The 27757-nt window shown below is 37.3% G+C and overlaps 1 protein-coding gene across 1 annotated transcript in view; it reads right to left on the bottom strand.

The window, feature by feature from the left end:
• Positions 1–1775: 1775 nt before the first annotated feature.
• LOC114022910 (olfactory receptor 5K1-like) overlaps positions 1776–27757 on the bottom strand; it is a 34475-nt gene continuing 8493 nt past the window's right edge. The window contains exon 3 of the mRNA XM_027835330.1: positions 1776–1856. Within this exon, the coding sequence (XP_027691131.1) occupies positions 1776–1856 (81 nt within the window). The remainder of the gene's footprint in view (positions 1857–27757) is intronic.

A 27757-nucleotide genomic window follows, 5' to 3' on the forward strand; every position in this document is an offset into this window, starting at 1 on the left:
TTTGAAATGTAAAAACAAGAAATAAGGTAAACATGGAAAGGTAAATAAATGTCTTTGAGCAATTGGAAGGGACTATGTAGTTCTTCATAGATCTGACATTGTAATAGGAAGGAAGAAATGTGTCCCTGAAGAGCCTTTATGTCTTCAAAAGGCATTGAGAGAGTTTAAGAAAAACAGATTACCTCAAGCTTGTTGTTCTTATTATTCAGTCATGTCCCACTTTTCTTGACCCCATATGGGGTGGGTTTGTTTGTTTGTTTATTTCCTTGTTTGTTTATTTTTGGCAAAGATACTGGAGTGGTTTTGACATTTCCTTCTCTAGCTCATTTTACAGATGATGAAACTGAGGCAAAGAGAATTGAGTTGACTTGCCCAGGATTACACAGATAGTATAGGTATTGGGAGAATTTTAAGAAAAACAGATTACCTCAGGATAGACTGATTTTACTCTGAAGATTCAAAGAGGGGGAAAAGAAGTAAGAATTAAAGGAATTCAGTAGAGGAATTTACTATTTGTCAAAACTGAGGTTCATGGGAAGAAAAATATGCAAACATGGAGAAAGAAGGGAGCAGGTGTTATATGAATTTCACTTTTTTCTGAAACAAAGAAGAGTTAAGCACATATGCACACACAGTTTGGTCTAACTACATCAGGCTGAAGAGGGAAATGAGTAGGTGCAAGAGGACATATAGTACAGGGAAAAGGAGAGCCTCAAGCTAAACAAACTTCTTAATCCTCAGGTGGCAAGCAAAAGGAAAATTTTAAAAAGACTTAGAATTCAAGAAAGTGTCCATCATGTGGGGAATGGACAACCATATCATAGTATATATTAATGTAATATAATATTATGTCACCATAAGGACGGACAAAAATAGTCTATTTCAGAGAATCTTGTGTAGTATGAAGTGATGTAAAGTAAGCCTAACAAGGAGAGTAATTCATATAAGGACAATGACATTTTAAATAAAAATAACTTTGAAAGATTATGATCAAAACAGTGACCATCCAAGTCTCCAGAGAATCTGTGATGAACCATATTATCTCCTTCTGACAGAAAGGTGAAAGACTCAAGGTGCAGCAAGAGATACATTTTGAACAAGGCCGTATGGGTTCATTTGCACGACTGCTTATTTGAAATCAGATTCTTTTTTTTTTCCCAGTGGAAGAAAGGAGGTTTTGTAATACTGACACAAAGAAAAATCAAAACTTCTTTTAAATGCACAAAAGAGAACAGAAGAAAGCATAGACAAGCAGGACAGTTTTGAAAGTAACCTGTGGGATTTATTATTTACTTTTAAAAAGCAATGGCTATTCATGGTTTTACATATAATCCTTTTCTACTGTGCATATGGAAATGCTTTTTTGGTGTCTTTTTAAAAAGTTATAAATAAATAAACAAATGAATGAATGAAAATAAGCTGGTGGGGGGGGCAGATGACTGATTAAAAGCAGTGACTAGCTTGAGCTCTTCCTCAAATCCCTCCAAAACCTGTACAAAATGACTCTAAAAAAAATTTTAGAGTAGCAGAACCCACAAAAAAGACAGAGTGAAACAAATTTCTAGCACAAGACAACCTGGAAGGTGGACAGGAAAGCTCTGTTGCACCAGGTTAGGAGAGGAGTACGGTTCAGGGTGGACCATGCAGGCAAAGACAGGGCCCAGCAAACCTGGAGCAGGCCTAAGGGGACTGAATCAATGGAAACTATGGTGATTTCCAGACATCTCAACCCACAAACACCAAGGACAACTCAGAAGGTCAGTGGGAAAGGTCTGTCACACCTGGGTGAGAGGAGTGTGGTCCAGCCCTAGTCCTAGTGCAGCCCTGGGCAGCGGCCACAGCAGCAGCAGTTGCTTCTGGAGCTCTCAGCCCACAAATGGTGGGGGATTGAGTGGCTGATCAGAGGTGGACAGACGGGATCTCTTTGCTGGCACTGAGGCAGGATTCTCTTGCTTTGCCCGTACTTAGATCTGGGTCACAGTCCTGGGGCAAGGAGAAGCACTGGTGTGGTGGAGCTGATAACAGTGGTGGAGAGGAAATTTTCCTCACAGTTCCAAGGCAGAAGAGAGTGCTTGCAGTCACTCATAAACCAGAGTACAGGCCAGGAGAGGAGTAAACACCTCTCCTTTGATCATACCATCTTGGAAGACCTGAAAATTTACAGGTCCCTAGAAGTATCTCTGAAAACAGCTACATAAATCCCCTGAAACTTGAGACAGTATACTCTCCACACTGGAAGCAGAGCTCTGCCTTAAGAAAGAGTTTTAAAGTCAAGTAACTGGATGGGAAAATGAACAAACAGCAGGAAAAAAAACCCTCAGATTATTGAATCTTAGTTGATGACAAAAAAAGATCAAAACATATAACCAGAAAAAGACAACAAAGTAAAAGCTCCTACATCCAAAGCCTCCAAGAAAAGTATGAATTGGTTTCAGGCCATGAAAGAGCTCAAATAGGATTTTGAAAAGCAAGTAAGAGAAGTAGAGGAAAAATTGGGAAGAGTGATGCAAGAAAATCATGAAAAATGAGTCAACAGTTTGCCGAAGAAGACCCAAAAAAATACTGAGGAAAATAACACCTTAAAAAATAAACTAACCCAAATGGCAAAAGACGTTCAAAAAGCCAATGAGAAGAATGCCTTAAAAACCGGAACTGGCAAAATGGAAAAGGAGGTACAAAAGCTCACTGAAGGATACAATTCCTTAAAAATTAGAATGGAGCAAATGGAGGCTAATGATTTTATGAGAAATCAAGAAACAATAAAACAAAACCAAAAGAATGAAAAAAAATAGAAGACAAAGTGAAATATCTCATTGGAAAAACAATTGACCTGGAAAATAGATCCATGAGAGATTATTCTAAAATTATTGGACTACCCAAAAGCAATGATTAAAAAAAGAGCATAGACATCACCTTTCAAGAAATTATCAATGAAAACTGCCCTAATATTCTAGAACCAGAGGGTAAAAAAGAAATAGAAAGAATCCACCTCCTGAAAGAGATCCCAAAAGGAAAACTCCTCGGATATTATAGCCAAATTCCAAAGTTCCCAGGTCAAGGAGAAAATATTGTAAGCAGCCAGAAAGAAACATTTTGAGCATTGTGGAAACACAATCAGAATAACACAAGATTTAGCAGCTTCTACATTAAGTGATTGGAGGGCTTTGAATATGATAATCCAGAGGTCTAACTAGCTTTAAAACCAAGAACCACCTTCCCAGCAAAACTGAGTATAAACCTTCATGGAAAAAAAAATGGGTATTCAATGAAATAGAGAACTTTCAAGCATTCTTGATGAAAAGACCATAGCTGAATAGGAAATTTGACTTTCAAATACAAGACTCAAGAGAAGCAAGAAAAGGTGAACAGGAAAGAGAAATCATAAGAGACTTATTAAAGTTGAACTGTTTATATCCTTTCATGGAAAGATGATATTTGTAACTCATGAGACCTTTCTCAGTATTAGGGTAGTTAGAGGGAATATGTGTGTGTGTGTGTGTGTGTGTGTGTATACACACACACACACACATTAAAAAAAGGCAAGAACAAGCTTTTATAATGGAGGAGAAGAGGAGGGAGGTGAGAGGGAATGAGTGAACCTTACTCTCATTGGATTTGGCTTAAGGAGGGAATAACACACACACTCAATTGGGTATGGAAATCTATCTTACTCTACAGGAAAATTGGGAGGAAGGGAATGAGAGAGGGGTGTATGATAGAAGGGAGGGCAGATTGGGGTAGGGGGTAGTCAGAAGCAAACACTTTTGAGGTGGTTCAGGGTGAAAGAAGAGAATAGAATAAATGGGGGGTGGGATAGAATGAAGGGAAACATAGTCTTTCACAACATAACTATTATGGAAGTATTTTGCATGACTACACGTGTATAACCTATGTCAAATTGCTTGCCTTCTCAATGAGGGTGGGTGGGGTGGGAGAGAATTTGGAACTCAAAGTTTTAAAAACAAATGTTAGAAAATGTTTTTATATGCAACTGGGAAATAAGATATACAAGCAGTGGGATATAGAAATCTATCCTGCCCTACAGGGAAATAGAAGGGGAAGAGGATAAGAGAAGGGGGGGGAAGTGATAGAAGGGAGGACAGATTTGGGGAAGGGGTATTCAGAATGCATGCCATCTTGGGTTGGGGAGAGGAGAGAGATGAGGAGAAAATTTGGAACTCAAAATCTTGTGGAAATGAATGTTAAAAATTAAAAATTCATTAAAAAAAGAAAGAAAATAAAATGACTAGACCAATTACAGCTCCATTGACAGTGTATTTGTATTTGTTTGCTTGTTTTCTGCAGCCCCTCTACCAAGAGAAACTTGCTACGAGGATTTTTTTCCCCACCTATTTCTTTTCTTTTCTTTTTTTTTTTTACTGTATTAGTTTTATTTGCAGAAAACTTTTTGTCAATTTTGTCTATCAAAATTGTCCATTTTTATTTTCTATGTTCCTCTTAACCCTTTTCATCATGTACTCTTCAACCACCAATATCTGTGAAAAAATATTTTCCATCTTTTTTTTCAGTCATACTTTTTCGGATGACATTCTTTACTCTTTTTTCTTTTGTATTTCCTTGCTCCTAACATGTAGCCTGCTTCCACCCACCATTTGCCATTCCACTGCCTTCTGACTGAAATTCATTTTTCAGAAATAGCAATATTCCATAACTCACAGCCATATAACAATAGCAGAAGAATATTGGTATTTAAAGCATAGGCTCAGGGGCAGAGCCAAAATGGCAGAGGGAAAGCAATAACTGTTTTGAGCTTCCTCCAAAACCCCTCCAAATACCTAAAAAAATGGCTCTAAACAAATTCTAAAGCAGCAGAACCCACAAAAAGACAGAGTGAAACAAATTTCCAGCCAAAGACAGCCTGGATGGTTGCTCAGAAAGGTATATAGCTCTGGGCGGGGAGAGAAGCGCAGTTCAGTGTGGGCACGCAGGGCACAGCGACCCTAGAGCAGGCCTCAGACGACTGAATCGTGGGTAGCTGTGGTGATTTCCAAACTTCTCAACCCAGGAATGCGAAAGACAACTTAGAAGGTCAGTGGGAAAAGTCTGTGACTGTGGTGAGAGAGGAACTAGGTCTCAGCCACAAGTCTCGAGCCCGGCCTGGGGTAGCGACTGTTTCCTGAGCTTCTGGCCCACAGACAGAGGGGGAATCAAGTGGCTGATCAGAGGGGGATTGCAAGGATCTCTTTGCCAGTGCCGAGGCAGGAATCTCTTGCTTTACCAGTGCTTGGATCTGGGTTGCAGTTTTGAGGGGCAGTCCCGGGGCTAGGAGGAGGGCTGTTGTGGTGAAGCTTGTTGTGGCTGTGGAGAGGAAACACCTCACCCCTTATCATACCACCTTAGAAGAACTGAAAATTTACAGGTCCCTAGAAGTACCTCTGAAAACAGCTGTACAAACCCCCCAAGCTTGGGACAGTACACTCTTCACATTGGAAGCAGACTTTTACCTTAACAAAGAGTTTAAAACTCAAGTAATGGGCTGGGATCATGAGTAAGCAGTGCAAAGAGTCAGACTATATTATCTTATTTTGGTGACAAACAAGATCAAAACATACAACTGGAAGACGACAACAAAGCCAAAGCTCCTATATCCAAAGCCTCCAAGAAAAATATGAATCAGTCCCGGGCCTTGGAAGAGCTCAAAAGGGATTTTGAGAAGCAAGTAAGAGAAGTAGATGAAAAAGTGAGAGTGATGCAAGAAAATCATGAAAAACAAGTCAACAGCTTGCTAAAGGAGATCCCAAAAAATACTGAAGAAAATAATGCCTTAAAAAATAGCCTAACCCAAATGGCAAAAGAGGTCCAAAAAGCCAATGAGGAGAAGAATTCCCTAAGAAGCAAAATTGGCCAAATGGAAAAGGAAGTCCAAAAGCTCACTGACGAAAATATTTCCTTAAAAATTAGAATAGAGCAATTGGAAGCTAGTGACGTTATGAGAAATCAAGACAGTGTAAAACAAATCCAAAAGAATGAAAACTTAGAAAACAATGTGAAATATCTCATTGGAAAAACAACTGATCAGGAAAATAGATCCAGGAGAGAGAATTTAAAAAGTATTGGACTATCTGAAAGCCATGATCAAAAAAAGAGCCTAGACATCATCTTTCAAGAAATTATCAAGGAAAACTACCCTGATATTTTAGAACCAGAGGGCAAAATAGAAATGGAAAGAATCCACTGATCACCTCCTGAAAGAGATCCCCTAAGGAAAACTCCTAGGAATATTGTAGCCAAATTCCAGAGTTCCCAGGTCAAGAAGAAAATATTACAAACAGCCAGAAAGAAACAATTCAAGTACTGTGGAAACACAATCAGAATAACATGAGATTTAGCTGCTTCTACATTAAGGGACCACAGGGCATGGAATATAATATTCTGGCAAGCAAAGGAGATAGGTTTACAATCAAGAATCTCCTACCCAGCAAAAATGAGTATAATCCTGCAGGGGAAAAATTGGTCATTCAGTGAAATAGAGGACTTTCAAGTATTCTTGATGAAAAGACCAGAGTTGAATAGAAAATTTGATTTTCCAATACAAGACTCAAGTGGAACATGAAGAGGTAAACAGGAAAGAGAAATCATAAGAGACTTATTAAGGTTGAACTGTTTGCATTCCTTCATGGAAAGATGATATTTGTAACTCATGAGATCTTCGTCAGTATTAGGGTAGTTGGAGGGGAAAAAATTATATGTACGTAAGTATAGATATAGATAGATGGGGGGCACAGGGTGAGTTGAAAATGAAAGGGTCATATCTGGAGAATAAAATTAAGGGGTGAGAGAGGAATATACTAGGAGAAGGAGAAAGGGAAAGGTAGAACCTGGTAAATTATCCCACAAAAAAAAAACCAGAAAAGAAAAGGCTCTTACAGCAGAAGATAAATGGGAGAAGGTGAGAGGGAATGAATGAATCTTATTCTCATAGGATTTGACTTAAGGTGGGAATCACATACACACTCAATTGGGTGTGGAAATCTGTCTTACCCTACAGGAAAATGGGGGGAGGGAAGGGGACAAAGGAGTAGGGGAATGATAGAGAGGAGGGCAGATTGGGAAAGAGAATAATCAGAAGCAAATACTTCTGAGGAGGGACAGGGTCAAAAGAAAGAATAGAATAAATGAAGGGGGCGGGACAGGATTAAGGGAAATAGAGTTAGTTTTTCTCAGCATGTCTACTATGGAAGTGTTTTGCATAACTGCACATATATAACCTATATTGAGTTGCTTGCCTTATCAATGAGGGTGGGTGGGGAGGGAGGAAGGGAGAAAATTTGGAACCCAAAGTTTTAAAAATACATGTTTAAAAAAAATGTTTTCACATGCAACTAGGAAATAAGCAATACAAGAAATGGGGTACAGAAATCCATCCTGCGCTACAAGAAAATTGAAGGGGAAAGGGATAAGAGAAGGCGGGGAGAGATAGAAGGGAAGGCAGACTAGGAGAAGGGGTATTTAGAATGCACGCCATCTTGGGGTGGGGGGAGGGGCAAGATGGGATGAAAATTTGGAACTCAAAATCTTGTGGAAGTAAATGTTGAAAACAAAAAAAAATAGAAAAAAAATAAAAATTAAAAAAATGGCCTTTGTTTCAGGGAGATATCTGAGATCATTAAAGGAACTTTACAATTTCTTGGCATATATACCTGGACAATTTTCTCCCTCTGCCTCTGTAGTGTTTAAAAAAACCTTTTTTGTTTCTAAGACTCCAGACTTTATCAAGACTTTATCAGTGCACTGTATCCCAGGTGAGAAACTCATCATTCCTATATTTTAAGCCATGGTTTAACAATCAAATTCCATTCCTTGTGGAAAATACTAATAATGCACCTTAAAAGTAAAAAAAAAAAAATTTTAAAAAAAGAAAGAAACAAAAGCCTCTTATCTAATTGCATAACTCCAGGTATTCATTATGATTCTTCTTTCTTCCCTTTTCTGTGTGACATTTTTCTATATTCCTACCTCCTGATAGAGGCTAGAATTCCTCTTTCTTTAACTCTTTTTTCCTCTTTGTTTACTTCTAGAACTTCTTCAATTCTTTTAAGGAACAATTCATTCTCCTTCATAACCTTGAAGGTAAAGAAGTTTTCTTTTAGGCCTTTCACTTCTGTATAATAGAAATCCATTTGTACTTTGTTCGTATATAGGGATTATTTGTCTAACAATTATAGTTACTGATGGGCCCAGGAAACTGGGAAATTGGGCCCTACCCTTCTCAACTAATGGACACCTTTCATTATACTCACACACACCCATGTCATTCATCTCATCTCTACACTATCCCTTTAATGTCCATACCTTCTAACTACCCTGGGTAGTTTTTGTTTTCCTCTTTACATTGGAGTTTATCTTCTCTAAGGTAGAAATTCCCCCTGATACCAGTCAACTACACTTGATGAACCTAGGACTTCTGGATTTCCAGAACTCATAAGGTACCTAAAAGCTTGAACGTGTTCATCTTGAGTTTGATGTCCAGTCACCTCTCATCAGGAAAGAAATTCCAAACAGCAGAAGTACTTGAGACTCTAAGATCCAGTTTCAGGCTCGCCTAGGAAGGTTATACACTTTAGCTGCTTTATGTCCATGGCCACATCACACAGTGCCTAGGTTGGAGAAAAGGGTAAGCTTCTCTTGCCCCACCCCTCATAGAAGGAGACTCAAAGGCTCTTGCTATGCTCCATAGATGGAAATAGAAGTTCAGTATGGTGGTCACTCCCTTATGAAGTTCCTACTCAGTGGCCAATTAAGGAATTGTTTCATCATCCCCAAAGCTCCTTTACTGCTGGACCAGAAGCAACCAGGGGTCACCAAAGCACCCAAGAACTGAAATAGTGCATGTGGTCAGCTGGAACTGTACAGGAAAACTCTGTAACTATTTTGGGCAACCCCAAACATGAACATATCACATTCTCCAAAGTTAATACAAAAGCCCCCTTGCCTCTCATTCTATGTTGAAGAGAAATCCTTACCTCTACCTTGTTTCAGTGTCAGGTCTCCTGGATAATTCTCACAACTACCTGTTCTGGCAAACTATCGATTTGACATTTCGGTACATAATTCAGTAATTCATAATCTGGAGGAGACTTATTTTATTTATGGAAGATTTTCCACCTTTTTTCCACATATGTCTATGCTAATGTGTTTGCCTGCTAGATAAGCACTTACTACATTTCTGTCAAGCCCTAACACAGACAGAAGCTGCTTGAGGCTATCCACTAGATATCTGATTTTGAGGTGCTATCTAATTAAATCAAATGACCAACATTTTTTTCTTCCCCTACTTCATTTCTTGCTAAAGTTCAGATACATTCTAGTTATCCTTTGACCACTTTTCTATTTCCTTTTCCTATTAGAGTATAAGTCTCTTGAGAGTTTGGACTATGACTAAATTAATCTCTGTACCTGCAATATGTAGCATAGTGCTTCCTACATAATAGGCACTTAAAAAAAAGTGTATAGAGTTGAGCCAACCACATTAATAAGATAAAATGGGAACTCACAGGCATGTTAATTGTGAACTATTTGCAACTGTCTTAAAGGGATATAATAAGCAGCTTATCATCCCTTGACATAGACTTTGGATCATTTCTTGACACCAAGACTGAGTCCGAGGCTCTAAATGGGTTGTATTGCTGTACTTGTGTATCAGTCTACAACTGTTGGGAATGTGAATGTCAGCTTAGAATACTAGAGGAAACATAAGTGATAGAGGGAGAGTAGGCTGAAAGGAGAATTAAGGATACCTCATTATTGCTAAAGAGAAAGCACAGTCAGGTAGGTTATTGCTGGGAATATGGAGAGGTACAGAACAAATTCAAGCTCATTGTTAGTGTGAGTTCTCATGCATTCTTCCCATAGTTCAGCTATTGATATTGTTTTCAAGCTGGGCTATTAGTTTACATATCTCATTAGCCTAGTTTATAAGCTTGATGAAGATGTTACTAGACAGTACATCTATTGTGTCAGATAGAGTGTGTACTTTCAATATATACAAATTAAAAGCAATATTTCCCCATCAAATTACCATAGAATCATAGATTTGGATCTTGGTTGTTGTCCTTCATTCTTGAAGAGGACCAAAATGGCATCATTATGTTAGAGTTAATTTTCAGTGTGTCTGACTGTGGCTTGTGAGACCAATATGAGCTCAGAATGCTCTACCACAGGTCGGGCACAAATAGTCCATGTGAACATTTGGGTTGGATTCTCTAAATTTTGCTCATTCTGCATTTCCTTTGAGCTGTTTTAATTCTGCTTTGCTCGTAGAGCATAGCACTTTCTCTGATGTGGGCATACCATGTTGAACAGTCCTGAGCCAGTGTCTCCCATGTCACACAATTCCAAAGTTCTTTAGAAAGATCTTGAGAATGTCCTTTTATTGCTTCTTCTGACCACCATATGAATGCTTGCCCTGTGTGAGTTCTCCATAAAATAGTCTTTTTGGCAAGTATACATTTTGCATTCGAATGTGGCCAGCCCATCAGAGAGAGTTGTACTCTCTGAAGCAGAGTTTGAATGCTTAGCAGTTTAGTTCTAGAAAAGACCTCAGTGTCTGGTATCTTATCCTGCCAGGTGATCTTCAGAATCTTCCTAAGACAATTTAAATGGAAGCAATTCATTTTCCTGGTATGGCATTGGTAGACTATCCGTGTTTCATAGGCATACAACAATGAGGTCAGCACAACAGCTCTGTAGGCATTCAGTTTGGTAGTCAGTCTAATACCTTTTCTCTCTCATACTTTCCTTCAGAGCCTCCCAGACATAGAGTAAGAAGGGAGCTTAGAAGCTATGTAGTATAAACCTGTCAAATTACAGATGAGAACCTGGGGTCCAAAGAGGTTAAATAATACTTACTCTTCTCTCCTCCTGACTACCAACATGTGACTAATTAGTGTGTTAGCCTCCTAAATTTCCTTAGGTCTTCACAGTGCTCATGTAAAACTCACATACCAGTTTTGAGAAAGATATTCATTTTTCCTTACAATATGTTGTTCAGGCTACCTATAGAGGTTATAAGGCTAAGACCATATAGGTCACGTAGATAGACTGTGCCAAAATCTATGTGATGTTATTGAGGGGAACCGTAGAGATTTCTATGCAGATATATTTTTTCTTGCTATGTATTTTTCCTCCTTGTTACTTCTCATTGGGTTAGCAGAAGAAACAAAACTTGGAGCAAGACGAACTGAGTTTGAGTACTTACCCTTATTCTCTCCTGGTAAAATACTCCATTATATTTATTGTGTGACATTCTGTGACCAAAAGAAAATAAATTCATCTGCCTGAGCCTTGGCTTCCTATCTGATATATATATGGATAATCAAGCTTCCATTACCTGGGTCATAGGGTGGTTTTGAGGGGAACATTTTGTAAATGGTAAAACATAATCCATTGATGCATCAAGGATCTGTGATTTCCCCACTGCAGGGAATCCCTCCTTAAATTGTAATCTAGCAGGCTAGTCTTGGGAATTTTCATAAGGCTCAACAAAACTAAATTATGTTTCCATGGTCCCATAGTGCCTTTTAAGTATGAATTGTTATTTATTATTTTCTTCTTTGAATTCTTGGTCTGGGTCCTCATAAAGAATGAACTTGTTTACTTTCAGCATCCAACAGAATATCTCTTCATTAGAATCATAGACGATATGAGTTGAGCTAAATCTGTTCAATACATAAAGTAGTCCTGCTCAACTCTTGTTCAAGCAATCATGCCTATTTCCAACATAATTTATGTATAAAGGCTTTCATAAGACATCAATTTTTACCAGCATTTAAAATAGTAAGAGAGCGTGGTGTGTTGGATAGAGGGCTGACCCTGAAGTCAGGATAATGCAGATTCAAGGTCTCCCATTGACAAAGGTTGTAGGACACTAAACAAGTCATTTAACTTCCAGAATGTGATGACCTATATTGTCAGAGGAAATTCTTCACTTAGAGGTATTTTTTAAAGTTGTGAAATCATAGGTGTAGTTAAAAAAAATTATAAATAAAAAAGAAAGAATGGGTCACACAGTTTTGTCTTTAAATTATTTTACTGTAAGAGACTGTCTCAGATTTTTTTCATTTTTGCTTCACTTTCCATCAGTTTGGTTTTCATCTTCAGTTTCCATATGTTTGACTTTCACTCCAGGAATATCATGCCATAGTCCCACCTGACACCCCTGGGATAAACTCATCACCTGGTATATTGTCATCATGCAGATTGACTCAGCTTTTGATACTCAGTACCTTCTCAGCACCCTTAGTTGCCTGTCCCCTCTGACTGGAGGGCTGGAGGATAAAGCAATAATTTCCTCCCTAAACCTGTCTTTATAGAGGGTTCAGAACTTTCCAGATAACTCTTCATTTTTCCTCTGCACCTCTCCACGAACATATTAAGCCCCAGTCCAGGTACTCCTTGAAACCCTTCCCCTTTTCAGCTTCTTTTTCTATATTGTCTTGCCCCTTTAGATTGTAAACTCCTGGAGGAGATGACTGTCTATCTTTTTTTTTTCTGAGCAGAAATCAGAGGTCATAGACAAGACAGCAGACCTAGGTGATTGAAGCCTACCCTTCCAAATAATCCAGGGACACACTCTTGTCAGTCCCATAGATAGTAGTGTTAAGGAGACAGTGGAAAGACCTCTTGACCCAAGATATGATAGCTGGTGTAATGAGAACAAGTTCCATTACATGAATAAGCTAGTTTCTCAACTTAGCATAATTGTTTCCATTTTTAAAATTTACATTTATGATTGATTGAGCCATCTTTAGTAAACCATTCTTTTCTATAAATTGTTTTTCAACAAAAAGATACACCAGGGACATTTAGGTGGCGCTGTGGATAGAGCACTGTCCCTGGAGTCAGAAGGATCTGAGTTCAAATCTCACCTCTGACAGGTAACACTTACTAGCTATGTGACCCTGGGTAAGTCACTTAATCCCATTGCCTAACCAAAAAATAAATGAATGAGATATACCAGCTAACACAGATTGAAGTTCTCTTGTTGAAAGCAAGGTAATTCAACTCAACTGAGGGAGTCCCAGATCTTACCCAAGGAGAAACTCCTCACAGTCTCTTAGAGCAAGCTAGAAATATGGACGTGATGGAGATTGTTAACTCCTCTCAGGTCAGCTTCTTCCCAGAGACTTATTTTCCCTTCACCAACCTGAAGTGGAATTGGCTCCATTTTCTGTCTCAAAGCTAGAAGCCAGAAGTGGCTGAAGTAACTACAGAGAATGTCATCACCCCTCATGAAAGCATGGGATACTGATCTCCACCAATAGTGTCTCAAACCAATGGGGGTTGGGGCTCAGTTTACAAAGAGAAGAATGCCCTGATCCTGTAACACTGGCCTCCTTATTTTACCATTCCTCCAACAAGACTTTCTATCTCTCAATTCTGGGCATTTTTCTCTGGCTGTCTCCAATTCTTAGAATGCTCTTCATCCTTATCCCTGCATCCTGGTTTCCTGGCTTCTTTCAAGTGCTGACTGAAATCTCATCTTCTACAGGAAGCCTTTCCCTACCCCTCTTAATTCTACTTCCTTCTCTCTTTTAACTGTTTCCTATCTTTCCTGTATGTAGTTATATTAAATTGTTCACTTCTTGTCTCTCTCATTAGACTATAAATTTCTTGAGGCCAAGATCTGTAATTTGCCTCTCTTTTTTTTAACTCCAGCATTTAGCACAGTGTCCGATATGTAGTAGGTACTTAATAAATGTTTGCTGATGTAGTGAGTGGTGTATTAAACAGCATTTGCTTTAAAAAAAAAAACCTGATGAACATATTTAGACCCCCCATTAAGATAGACCACCAATTAGAAAATTTTATAAACAATTTTATCAGCAATTTTGAAGAAAACTACCAATCAAATAATGTGGTAGAAAAAAAAAACTTTAGCTAAAAGCATAAAAAACCCACCTGAGATCCTAGTCATCAGTCTGTTCCTAAATAGGGCTGACTCCCGTTCCCTACATTTTAGATTTAAACAAGTCCACATAGCTCAAGGGCAGTACTTGATTAGCTAATGGAGATTTGGACACTTGTCACTTCAGAGGAAGACACATGTGGGCACAAGGTAACCTTATAGGGTCCTGTAAGAAAGAAACCCGCTAATAGTCTACCTGTCAGATCTATGAGGAGGAGAAGAATTCATGACCAAATGAGAGAAAGAGAACACTACAAAATGTGAAATAGGTAATTTTGATTATATGAAATTAAAAAGCTTTTGCACAAACAAAACCCATGCAACCAAGATTAGGACAACAGAAAGCTGGGAAACAATTTTTACCTCAAGTGTCTCTGATAAAGACCTCATTTCTCAAATAAATAGAGAATTAAATCAAATTTATAAGAATGTAAGCCATTCTCCAAATGATAAATGGTCAAAGGATATGAACAGGCAGTTTCAGATGAAGAAATCAAAGCTAACTATAGGCATATGAAGAAGTGCTCTAAATCACTTTTGATGAGAGAAATGCAAATTAACACAACCCTGACATACCATCTCACATCTATCAGATTGGGTAATGGGACTAAAACAAGAAAATGATAAATATTAGAGAGGATGTGAGAAAATTGGGACAGTAATGCACTGTTGGTGGAGTTGTGAACTGATCCAACCATTATGGAGAGCAATGTGGAACTATGTCCAAAGGGCAACCAAAATGTCCATACCCTTTGATCTAGCAATAACACGACTAGGATGAAAAAGGGAAAAGGACATACATGCACAAAAAAATAGGGAAAGGTAGGGAAGAAGAGAGAAAAATTTGGAACTCAAAATCTTGTGCAAATGAATGCTAAAAATTGTCTTGATATGTAATTGGGGGAAAAGTCCCATAAAAAAAAAAGAAAGAAGCCTGCTGAAACTTCTAAATCATCACTGTTATGGTGGTCTTTTTTTTTTAAAAAAAAACAGTATTTTTGCACACTTTGAGTAATAAATTTTGCTTGTAGGCACTGAAAAATGTTGTCTAATAAGTACTTCTGTCACTCTGGTTAGCACATGTAACAGCAGATCAAAGATACATGCATCATATGTTACAGCAGTGTAGAGAAAAATCATATTGTCCAGGATTGAGAGTCTACAAATCCTTTGTTTCCAGAGGCTTGGAGAGAGTTCCAACACTGAAGATGAGTGCAAGGGCACTGAATAGATGGCAAGGGACTGTGCAAAAATACCATGAAACAAAACCTGGACTTTGTCCTCTCTGCTACTATCTTGAGTTAATTGGGTAAATGCAGGTCTGGGATGAAGAGGTTATCTCTGTAGCAACTCCAAGACTGTTTCCCTTCTGGGAGTGAGTCTAAAATCCTTAGCTTAACACTGGGAAGCTGGAGGCCTTTTTATAAGTCTCTAGGGTGGAACGTGGAATTCAACAAAAAGGAAAGGACTTGTAATTGCTTTTTGCTCCTGTGTGTCCTTAGGGTCCATTACCTCAAAAGATCATAGATTTAGAGCCCAAAGAGCACTTGGAGGTTTTGTCCTTCAACTGCATATAAGGGAAAGGAAAGCTTAGTAAGATAAATTAATTCGTGTCAGGTCAAACGGGAAGCCCCTGCTAGATCTAGGTTTCTTCTTCATTGCTTAAGGACTCCTGTGAGTATAGAGGAGTTTCTCCATTTTTCTGTAGAGTAAAATAAAGATTGCCTTGTACTTGATATGCACTGTTATATTGGAGTGCTTGCTTGAGAAAGGAAGCCCTATTATGCATATCTTTGGAGAAGGAGACACCTGTTGAGGTCTAAGATTCCCAAATAAGACTAAAAAGAGAAGGGTCAAGTGAGCTAAAGAGAATGATTTTTGAGGAGTCTCCAAGAATGAATCTTGCCCATGTAAGCCTAGTATTTGAGGTCCTGTGTTGTATATCTTCTCATATTTTGTTATAGTTTACATTTCTTATATTCCAATATTATGTTTTACTCATATATATATATAAGCATACATATATAGATCCTATATATGTACATAAATATGTATATATAAAATATAATTTGTTCAGCCATGGGATGCATGGATTATTTGAAGTTTTTTATTATGAATAATGCTTTGTTCGTTATTTTGAAATAGGTGTTTATTTCTTCTCAATAATATCCTTAGGGTATATCCCACTAATGGCATCACTGGCTCAAAGATATATGAAAAAGTATATGTCATCCTTCACACAAGAGCCATTCGTTCTCTGGAAATATAAAATGTCCAATTAGCTATTCTGCAAGCTGCTTTATCTTCTGATGAGATTTAACTGTCAACCTCCCAGAAAATTCTTAATATTATTTCTATACAGAAGGACTGGGCGTTATGCATTATTTTTAGACTGCTGCATCTTTAACTTTATCTTTTTCTCTAGGAAAGCTTTTGTTTCTGGTTGTCTGTAACACAATTCAAGGACAGCATTGGGTAGTGGGAAAAGTACTGGAAGTAGGGGACCTGAGTTAAAGTTTTGGTTCTGACATGTATTAGCTGTGTAATCTTATACAAGTTATTTAACATTTCTGAACCTCCTTATCTGTAAAATGAAGGGGTTGGACTAGATGACCTTGTTATAGGAATTTTTTATTTCCTTTTATCATTCAGGACACAGGGCCATTCCTCCTGCAAATTTTGGTTAACTAAAAGTCTGTCTTAATATTAACCTCACCTGACCAAAACCTGTCCCATAGGATGTAAAATTTTACTTAAAGTCTTAAAGATTCTTTAAATAAAAAGTCAGATGAAGAATCTCAACTGTTCCTGACTCCTTGGTAACATGTAAATCCTCCTCCTCAATCAGCTTAGTTGTAAAACCTCTAAATGCAATTTAATTTGTAACCTGACTTAGTTTAACTGAAGAGTTTATTTGAAGAAGTTTGTTTTCTTAGAGAATATATGAGGTTAAGATCATTTAACTAAGTTTGTTCAATTTTATGATATTGAAGGAAGCATGGGATTGCAAATCTTTTCTTTAACTTTTATAGCCTAAGAGAATTGTACCAGGTTGCAAGACATAGGAGAATTATTTCTCTGTCACTCTGATATAATTTTGCCTATAGAAAATCTTGTTAGAATCCTAATGATTGTTCAGATTTTCTCTGAGGCCTGAACCTATGCTTAAGCATAATGATAAAACCTAAGTTTTTGCCTCTATAATTTGTGTGTCATGGTAAAAATATATTTGGTAGCAGTTACCTACCACATGAACTCTGAGGTGCTATTTACTTTAACATTCTCTTAATAATAAACAGAACTATGTATGGGACACACATATTTCCTTAAATCAATGCCTTAAGGACATTTGAAGAATAAAAATTTCAAAGTAATATAAGTAAATAAGTAAAGATGATTTGTAGTACTCATGATCTGAGAAACACTAAATGCTTCCTGTTTATTGTTTCTTTGTCATCTTTTTGTGGCTATTTCTAGATTCACAAACAATAAGCATATATTAAGTGCCTGCTTTTTGCCAAGCATTATGCTAGTGCTGGAATGCAAAGACAAATAAAACTTCATGGCAGCTTATGTACTAGGAGGCTGTGGGAACAGGCACATATTTAAGTATACACAAAATACATCTGAAATGCATTCAGAGTAAGTTAGGGTCCCAAACCCCTCCAAATATTTGTAAAAATGACTCTAAACAGACTAAGTTAGGGTAAGAGAAAGTGCTAGAAAGAAAGAAAGATATCATGTAGAATGTACTGCTTGAGCTAATTTTTTAAGTTAACTAGGGACCTAAGAGATGGAAATGAGGAAGGGATTTTGTTCCATGCCTGGTAAACTTCTGAAAAGGTTCCAAGATGTGAGATGGAGTGATGTGCATGGAAAATAGCAAGAGGGTTTGATTGACTGTCATGCAGTTTAGGGATTCAGGCACTCCAAAATTCTAAGGTTCAGGGCAGAGTTGTCTGGAAAGAATTCTCGGACTCAAGCAGCCTTCCACTCAAGTAGCAAAAAGTTTATTATAACGCTAATATGGCAGGCAGAACTCCTTTAGGGAACTCACAACCTAACAGGAGTGATGCTAAGGCTTACATAGGAAAGGTACAGTGAATTGTGTGGCAAGTACGCTAATTAGGTAGTGAGCATACAGTTTCTATACCTTGGGCTTAGGTGTTCTTCACTACTGGTATGGCCAAGGAGGAGGGGGTTCCTAAGGGGTCTGTATGTCTACATCTGTAACAAGATAGCCTAGTGAGTTGAAATTTATAGCTTGACCTCTGGATAGTATATGGTAACTGTGGGAATCAGTACGTGATAGTTCTGCTGGTACAAGATAGTTCTGCTGGTACAAGATAGTCCTGTTCATGCAAGGGAAATTCAATAGAGGTCAGCTTGTTCTTATAAGAGGGAGAGATAGTTTACCTCACTCGTGAGTTATTGCCAGAGTTATTGTCTTTGGACTGGGGAGAGATATAGTCCTAGGGCTGGGGTCTGAGCACCTCATCATTCCCTCCTCAAACAAATAGGACCCAAAATCTTTTGGGGTAAGGGTGAAAATCTCAGGTTCTAAAATTGCTTCCTGCTGAGATTGGACATAGAGCTGTCCCTGCTTTGAGGGATACGTTTCAAGGGGCTAGTTTTGAGAAGGAAGATTTACATGTCACCAAGACAACCAAGAAAACTTAAACATGAATCATACAAATCAATTCAATCATTATCACCCATGTTAACTAACATTAAGTTCCTTATATCCCAGTAACCTATTCCCAATGTGTTTTTAAGCAGCACCTTTTGAATCCCAGATGTCTCATGTGCCAGCAGCTGGAGGATAACGCAGTGCAGAAAAAAAAAGAGAAAAAAAGCTGGACTAGGCAAGTCAAGGGTCATCAGCCACAGGACTGTTTATTTCTAGTGAAGCTTGAACTTTTATACATAAAAGTGAATGATGATTTACAATATCCCAAGAGCAAGAGCTAAAGATACAAAGCTCTCACTAGATAAGACTCCCGGAGGAGCATCACTTCAGGGTGAAGGTTAATTGTCTATACTAAGACTTCTTTGTTTACTTGTGACTACATGCTTTCCCATGGGACTCAGCAAATGTTTACTCAGCAGCAAAGCAAGTCCAGGGTACAGTCAAAGACAGAAGATCCAGAGAAGGCCTTTGCCTTTACCCGTACTGACCCTTAATAGTTTAGAGATTTTCCAGGTAGATCCTGTCTCCAACACTCATGCATGACAGATTTTATTCTTTGGCAGTTCAACAAGGGGGTTCTGATTCTCTAATTTAGATCTAGAAGTTCCCAGATAATTCTTACTTCTTGTAAATTAGTACAATCATTTATATTTGGTTCTCCATTTTTGAAACTTCAGTTTATATACCATCTGCTGCTTCTGTTCTTACCTAAATCCTGTACCTGATATGAGAATCTTTTAAAATGTGAGGGTCCAACCATAAAATGAGCTCTCTAGCCTTTTAAAATTACCAGACAGATACTTTAATAAAGGAGAAATAGAATTTGCTTGTAAATCTGTCTGGCCCTGGAGATTTTTTCCTAGGGAGTCCCTCAATGGCTTGTTCAATTTCTTTTTCTGAGAAGGGGTTATTTAAGTATTTTACTTCCTCTTCTGTTAATCTGAGAAATTTACATTTTTGTAAACATTCATCCATTTCACTAAGATTGTCAAATTTATTGGCATATAGTTAGGCAAAATATTTCCTAATTATTGTTTTAATTTCCTCTTTCTTGGTCTTCGATTCACCCTTTTTATTTCTGATACTGGTACAGAAATTGAATCTTAAACATGATAAGTTGAAAAACCAATTGAACTCTTACTTAGGACATGGAATGACTACAAATTCAGATCAAAACAGCAAGATTTCACATACTTACATTGTGCTCATATCTTTTACTGACAACTTGCTCTGATGATAGAAATTTGCTATAAAAAGAAAAAGCAGGGACCCAATTATACCAAATATGACAGGATAAAACTCCCTTGGCTCTGAATGCACTTAAGAGCTTTCCAGCCAACCATGCAGTATCAATTCCATTTCATAGACAGACTCAGGAATAGCCAGGTGGGAAACATTTCTTTTCCTTTTTTAAAAATTTATTTATTTTTAGTTTTCAACATTCACTTCCATAAGATTTTGCATTTTAAATTTTCTCCCCCTCCCATTTCTTTTCCCCAACCTCAAGATAGCATACAATCTGACATAGGCTTTACATATACATTCATGTTAAGCATATTTTCCCATTAATCATGATGTAAAGAACAAGTAGAACTAATGGGAGGAACCACGAGAAGGAAGCAATAAAACAGAACAACAAAGAAGGAGAGCAAAAAGTATGCTTCCATCTGCATTCAGACTCCATATTTCTTTCTCTGGGTGTGGATAGCAATTTCCGTCATGAATCTTTTCAGATTTATCTTAGATTCTTGCATTACTGTGAAGAGCCAAGTCTATTAAAGTTAGTCATCCTATAATGTGGCTATTACTGTGTACAATTTTCTCCTAGTTCTGCTCATTTCATTCTGCATCAGTTCATGTAAGTCTTCCCAAGTTTTTTTGAAGTCTACCTGTTCATCATTTCTTATAGCATAATAGCATTCTATTACATTCATAAAGCACAACTTATTCAGTCATTCCCCAATTGATGATCGTCCCTTCAATTTCCAATTCTTTGCCACCACAAAAAAAGCTGCTATAAATATTTTTGTACGTGTGGGTCCTTTTCCCATTTTCCCTTCTTTGGGATGCAGATCTAGAAGTGGTATTGCTAGTTACGCACAATTTTATAGCCCTTTGGGCATAGCTCCAAATTGCCCTCCCAAATGGTTGGATCATTTCACAACTCCACAAGCAATATATTAGTTTTCCAATTTTCTCACATCTTCTCCAACATTTATCATTGTCCTGTTTTGTCATGTTAGCCAATCTGATGGGTGTTATGTGATAAATCAGAGTTGTTTTGATTTGTTTTTCTCTAATCAGTAGTGATTTAGAACATTTTTTCGTATGAGTATAGATAGCTTTAGTTTCTTCCTTTGAGAAATGCCTGTTCATATCCTTTGACCATTTATCAATTGGGGGACGACTTGTATTCTTATAAATGTGACTTAGTTCTCTATTTATTTTAGAAATGAGACCTCTCTTAGAGACACTGGTTGTAAAAATTCCCAGTTTTCTGCTTTCCTCCTAATCCTGGATGCATTGACTTTATTTGTGCAAAAACTTTTCAATTTAATGTAATCAAAATTGTTCATTTTGCATTTCATAATGTTCTCTATCCCTTGTGTGGTCATAAATTCTTCCCTTCTCCATGGATCTGAAAGGGGTAAACTATTCCTTGCTTTTCTAGTTTGCTTATGTATCAGTCTTTATCCATTTTGACTTTACCTTGGTAGAGGGTGTAAGATGTTGGTCCATGCCCAGTTTCTACCATATATTTTTCCAGTTTTTCCAGCAGTTTTTGCTAAATAGTGATTTCTTGTCCCAGAAGTTGGAGTCTTTGGATTTATCAAGGAGTAGATTAGTATAGTCATTGACTGTTGTGTCTTGCATACCTAACCTATTACCACCACTCTACTTCTTAGCCAGAACCAAGTACTTTTAATGATTGCTACTTTATAATACAATTTAAGATCTGGAACATCTAGGCCACCTTCCCCTGCATTTCTTTTCATTAGTTCACTTGATATTCTGGACCTTTTGTTATTCCAAATGAATCTTGTTATTTATGCTAGCTCTATAAAATAATTTTTTGCTAGTTTGATTGGTATGGCACTGAATAAGTCAATTAATTTACGTAGAATTTTCATTTTTATTACATTAGCTCAACCTACTTATTAGCAACTGATATTTTTCCAGTTATTTAGATCTGACTTTACTTGTGTGAAAAGTGTTTTGTATTTGTGTTCATATAATTCCTGGATTTGTTTTGGCAGGTATACTCCCAAATATTCTATAGTGTCTACAGTAATTTTAAATGGAATTTTTCTTTCTATCTCTTGCTGCTGGGCTTTGTTAGTAATATATAGAAATACCAATAATTTGTGTGGGTTGCAACTTTGCTAAATTTGTTTATTATTTCAAGTAATTTTTTACTAGATTCTCTAGGAATACCATCATACCATCTGCAAAGAGTGATAGATTTGTTTCTTCTTTGCCTATTCTAATTATTTCACTTTCTTTTTCTTCTCTAATTGCTACAGCTAACATTTCTAGCATAATATTGAATAACAGTGTTGATAATGAACATTTTTCTTTCACCCCTGATCTTATTGGAAATGCTTCAAGGTTATCCGCATTGCATATAATGCTTGCTGATGGTTTTAGATACATGCTATCTATCATTTTAAGGAAGACTACATTGATTCCTATGCTCTGTAGTGTTTTTAATAGGCATGGGTGTTGTATTTTGTCAAAAGCTTTTTCTGCATCCATTGAGATAATCATGTGATTTCTGTTAGTTTTGTTGTTAATATGGTCAACTGTGCTGATGGTTTTCCTACCAGCCCTGCATTCCTGCCTGGTCACAGTATACTATCCTCAAGATAAGATGTAATCTCTTTGCTAATATTTTATTTAAAATTTTTACTTCTATATCCATTAGGGAAATTGTTCTATAATTTTCTTACTCTGTTTTGACTCTTCCCAGTTTAGCTATCAGCACCATATTTGTATCATAAAAAGAATTTGGTAGGATTCTTTCTTCACCTATTTTCCCAAATAGTTTATATAGTATTGGAATTAATTGTTCTTTAAATGTTTGATAGAATTCACTTTTAAATCCATCTGGCCCTGGAGACTTTTTTCTTAGGGAGTTCATTGATGGCTTGTTCAATTTCTTTTTCTGAAATGGGGTTGTTCAAGTATTTTATTTCCTCTTCTGTTAATCTGGGCAATTTATGTTTTTGTAAATATCCATCCATTTCATTAAGATTGTCAAATTTATTGGCGTACAATTGAGCAAAATAGCTCCTAAATATTGTTTTGATTTTCTCTTCATTTGGTGGTAAATTCAGCCTTTTAATTTTTTATGCTGGTAATTTGGTTTTCTTCTTTCTTTTTTTAATTAAATTAACTAAATTCTTATGTATTTTATTGTGTGTTTTTTTTCCCATAAAACCAGCTCTTAGTTTCATTTATTAGTTCAATAATTTTCTTAATTTCAATTTTGTTAATCTCTCCTTTGGTTTTCAGAATTTGACCTCTAAGGTCTTTTCCAACTCTAAAATTCCCTGATTCCATTGATTCTGTCCTAGTTGTGAGATCACAGAAGGGCAACTAGTCAGACTATTTAGATATACCTAAGCAAGAATCTGCCCACTGATCCTCATCTTCTCTTGGTTCACTTCCTATCTAATTTCTGGTTCTCAGTCTTTTTTTTTTGTGCTAGATCATTACTGTTAACCCCCCACCCCCAAAAAAATCACAAGTCTATGAGACATGCGTTGAAAGTGGATTTATTACAAGAGAAATGAACATGCATGAGTAACTGTGGGTGAAAGGAGCTCACAATCCAAACAGAACCTTGCATATTTATGAACAAAGGGAGGAGGAAGAACAGCAATCTCCTCCTGAAGGGGAGTGGCATAGGAGGAGAGAAAGAGCAATAGGGATAGGGAAAGGTCTAATTCCTTCCCAAGGGGGAGGAGAAATCCCAAATAAGTAATGTAAAGGGAATTATGGTTTTCCTATTAACCTATATGATACGTGTAATGAATATACTAATAATTTAGATTTCTCAGGAGACTCTGGCTTGGGAGTCAGAGGCTAACAATGCAGCTAGAAATAACCAGTCAAACCCTTGACAACACTCTCACAGTCACTACATTCCTGTGCTTGGGTACATTGAGCAAAGCGAATCAAAGATTGTAGAACCTGTTCCCTTCACAGAACTCTGGTTCTGTGCCCCACCAAGTAACTACACTCAAAGACTTGAAACAATACTGTTCCCACAAGACTCTAGAACACCTGTCTTGTAGACTTGTGGCCTTGTTGTGGGAAACCACTCAGGCCCAAGAAATGACCATTTTGTAATCCACCTTCATCCTCCTTCCCCACTTGTGATTTACTTACATAAGCTGTGTCTTTACTCCAGCATAGAAAGCATTCCTCACTCTGAAAGTAATTAATTAAACTTCTCCTTGATTCCTGGCACTCCTGTCTCTAGGCCTGCTTTGTGCAGCTTTGAGTATTCACAGGTTAGAGACTGGTCCTGTCCACACTACATAGAAAATACTATAAACAGTAAGGTGGCAAAAGCAGCATCATTTTCCCTTGGGAACTGCTAGACTATGAAGACAGGAAGGTCTGTTATCTACAAGGATCCCAGTTACACAAACAGTTTCTCAGTCTGTTGCAGACTGACTGGCATCTGTCTTGACTCCCAACAACACACAGGGAATCCAGCTTGGGATGTAAATAACAAGTCATGTCGTCTGGGGGTGGGGCTTCATTCTTGACACATTCAGGGCTTCCTCTGTACTCTTGGTCCAGTTCTTCTGGAAAATGTGGCAACTTAAAAAGCAAAGTTCAGGAAACTTCTTAACAATATTCATCTCAACTTTTAACTGTTGTTAATCCCCCAATATCCTGTTTTGGGCTATCTTTTCTCCCTCATACTATCTCCTGATAACCTAATCAGCTACTGTAGGTTTAACTATTGCCTCTATTCAGATAACTCCCAGATCAAAACATCCAAATCCAATATCTCTCCACAACTTTAGTCTAAAATCAAAGTCTGCCTTTTGGATATTTCTAACTGAATCTCCATGGCCTATAAACATCTTAAACTCAACATGTCTACAATTGAACTCCTTATATTTACCCCTAAAATGTCCCCTCTCTCCTATATCGGTTAAAGGCACCATCAAAAGTCCTTTTCCTTATATATAGATCTCACCATATAGCTCCCCTCATAGTAAAGTTATATTGTATAATATTCAGATATCACAATTAATGCAATCATACCCCATTAGATGAAAACTCATTGTCCTTCTTATTCTTTGTTATTAAAAATGCTGTAATTAATAACATGTGCATATGTATAATGTATATACATGTAAAAGTATGTATGCATGCATGTATTCCAACATCTTAACTGGAATCCAGATAATTTCTTCTATCTTTTTAACTTTCTTGCACTGTATACCTAGTAGTGGTATCACTAGGTCAAAGGACATGTACAGATTAGTATCCTTCTCAGTATAATTCCAAATTGTTTCCCAGAATAGTTGGACTTTCGCAGCTCCTCCAAACAGATCATTAGTTTACCTGTCTTCACACAGACATTCTAGAATTTATCTTATTCATCTTATGTCATCTTTGACAAACTTATAGGTATGTAGTAAAAATTCAAAATTGTTTTAATTTTCATTTTTCTTATTATTATTGTTTGTAACATCTTTTCATCTAATTATTGGTAGTTTGTGTTTTCTGTTTTGAAAGCTTCAAGTTCATGTCATTTGACCACTTGTCAAATGGAGAATGCCTCTTGTTATGGGATAGAGAGAAAAAGAGAGAGAGAGAGAGAGAGAGAGAGAGAGAGCTTAGTTATTAATAACATTTGATCTTTCTATTAAGCATGATTGGTAATAAATGCTTAATATTAATATTAGCTCCTTTAATTATAAAGATGATTGTGATGCCCAAATGAAGACAATTTTATCCTCCCCTTGTCATTCAGACGACCTCATAAACATTTTCCCCTGGTTCCAGTCCAGTGAAAGAGCAGCTGGATAAAGATAGACATTTGTGGACGATGAAGCCAAACTGGCTTCAGCACAAGGGATTTTATGAAAGTCGCCGCAGGATGTAGCAATGAAAAAAACCTAAATGATTGTGAGAGCACTGAGGAGGGCACATTTCTTCTGAATCATGGGGACCTAGATCTAGAGCAAAGTGAAAACAACTGAGTCCTAGAGTTCATGGTTAGAATCAGTGTTCTCCTAAACTTCCAATTATAGTGGACTGCCTTTGCCATGTGTAATCCATATCCCTGAATGTCTGTGATAGCCATTTAGGAGCTTGTGTTTAAAAAAAAAAACAAATACAGACAAACATGTTATGGCTATTCTAGATAAATGGATAGATAGACTGATACATAGATAGATAGACAGACAGATAGATAGAGCATTGTAACGAATTACTATGTGTCAGGTACTGCGCTAAGCACATGGAATATATATACAAGCAAAACTTCATTAATAATTGGTTTTGTCCCTGTGCCTTCTAGCTCCTACTCTTAATAAGCTTACATTCTAGTGGGAAAGATACAGATATATATGTATGTATGTATGTATATGTATATATGCATATATGTATGTCTATGTATGTGTGTATACATACATATTAATGTACATTTATATTATGCTGAAAAGGGAGGGAGGTGGCATGTGGAGTGGCATAATCTGGTCCAGGATTGAAGAAATCATGATGTTGTGAGTGTTTTCACAAATGGAAGCTCAGGAGGGAACTCATCAATCACAGAATGAAGCCATAGGGGTGGAAGTATTCCCATAGTATGAAGGTGGCCTCTGGAACAGAGATAGACAGGAGGTTTAATTTTTCATTATTTTGATTTTGTTTCAATATTTCTTATCTCAATAAATTATTCTATTTTATTATTCAGGGTATTCACAACTTGAGTAAGGTTTTCCACCTTTTCTTCTAAGCTATTTCCAAGTTCTGTTCCAAGAGCTGTAATTTCATTCTTTATCTTTTACTTCATCTTTTCTTTTATTGCATCCATCCATATTTGGGGGTCTCTTGACTAAATGCAGATTTTATGGGGTTTTACTCAAGACTATTATGGAATTTCACCTTGGGATTCACTTAATTAATAGTATATCTTGTGGTATTAATAGTTCTCTTCTGTTGGTTCACATCTTCAGCCTTGCCATTGTTGGACAGTAAAAATCTCATTGCTGTTTCTTTTGTCAACAGAATTTTGAATGCAATGCAGTCTGGACTGGTCTCTAACCTGGGAATGGCCAGAGCTGAACAGAGCAGGCTAGAGGCAGGTGTGTCAGGACACAAAGTAGTGGTATGATTTGTGTCAGAGTGAGGAAAGCAATTTGCATACAAGGAAGGCCCCCCCCCCTCACCTAAGGAAGGCTTACCATGTTGGGTAATAGACAATGCTTATATACGTAAGTGGACTGGACTATGACATAATCATTTTTAGGTCTTGAGTTACCATGGGCAACCATGTTCCCATGGGTCCTGTGGGAAGAATATTGTCCCAAGTCTTTGGGGTCATAACTTTTTGGTGTACAGAACCAGAGTTCTATGATTGGAACAAGAGTGTAGTACCTGTCAGGGACAAGGAATAGGGATTGTGAATATGTGGTAGATGGTCCTGGGAAATAGGGGGAGCTAAATCCCTCAGTGCACACCTGGTCTTGGTCTAAGCAATACACTTTGCCTGAGGGTAAGATCATTTCAAAGTGCAAAAAATTATTATTATGCAAGATCAGGGCACATCCTGCTTGCTGGGCCTTAGCCCTGGAAAACTGGGTATCTCCAAAATATTTTGACACTTTCCATATTCTCTTTACTCTACAGCTGTTTAAGTCATTGTCACACTTACTGATCCCTCAGTGCAGATCGCATTGTAGGACAAGAGGTCTCTATGTGGTCACATTGAATTCTCAACCCTTGGCTTGGAGTATGTAAGCAGACTTGACTGACAATTACTTTTAGCCCTGTCCCTTCCAGAAAGCTTGGTCTAGAGTACTAATAGGTTTGGGATACTAGTCTACATGCTCTGTACCTTTCTGCAGTTCTAATTGAGCTGGGATCATATCCTATAGTATATATAT

Source organism: Vombatus ursinus, unplaced genomic scaffold (assembly GCF_900497805.2).
Source record: "Vombatus ursinus unplaced genomic scaffold, bare-nosed wombat genome assembly UNPS02014814.1, whole genome shotgun sequence".
Lineage (NCBI taxonomy): Eukaryota > Metazoa > Chordata > Mammalia > Diprotodontia > Vombatidae > Vombatus > Vombatus ursinus.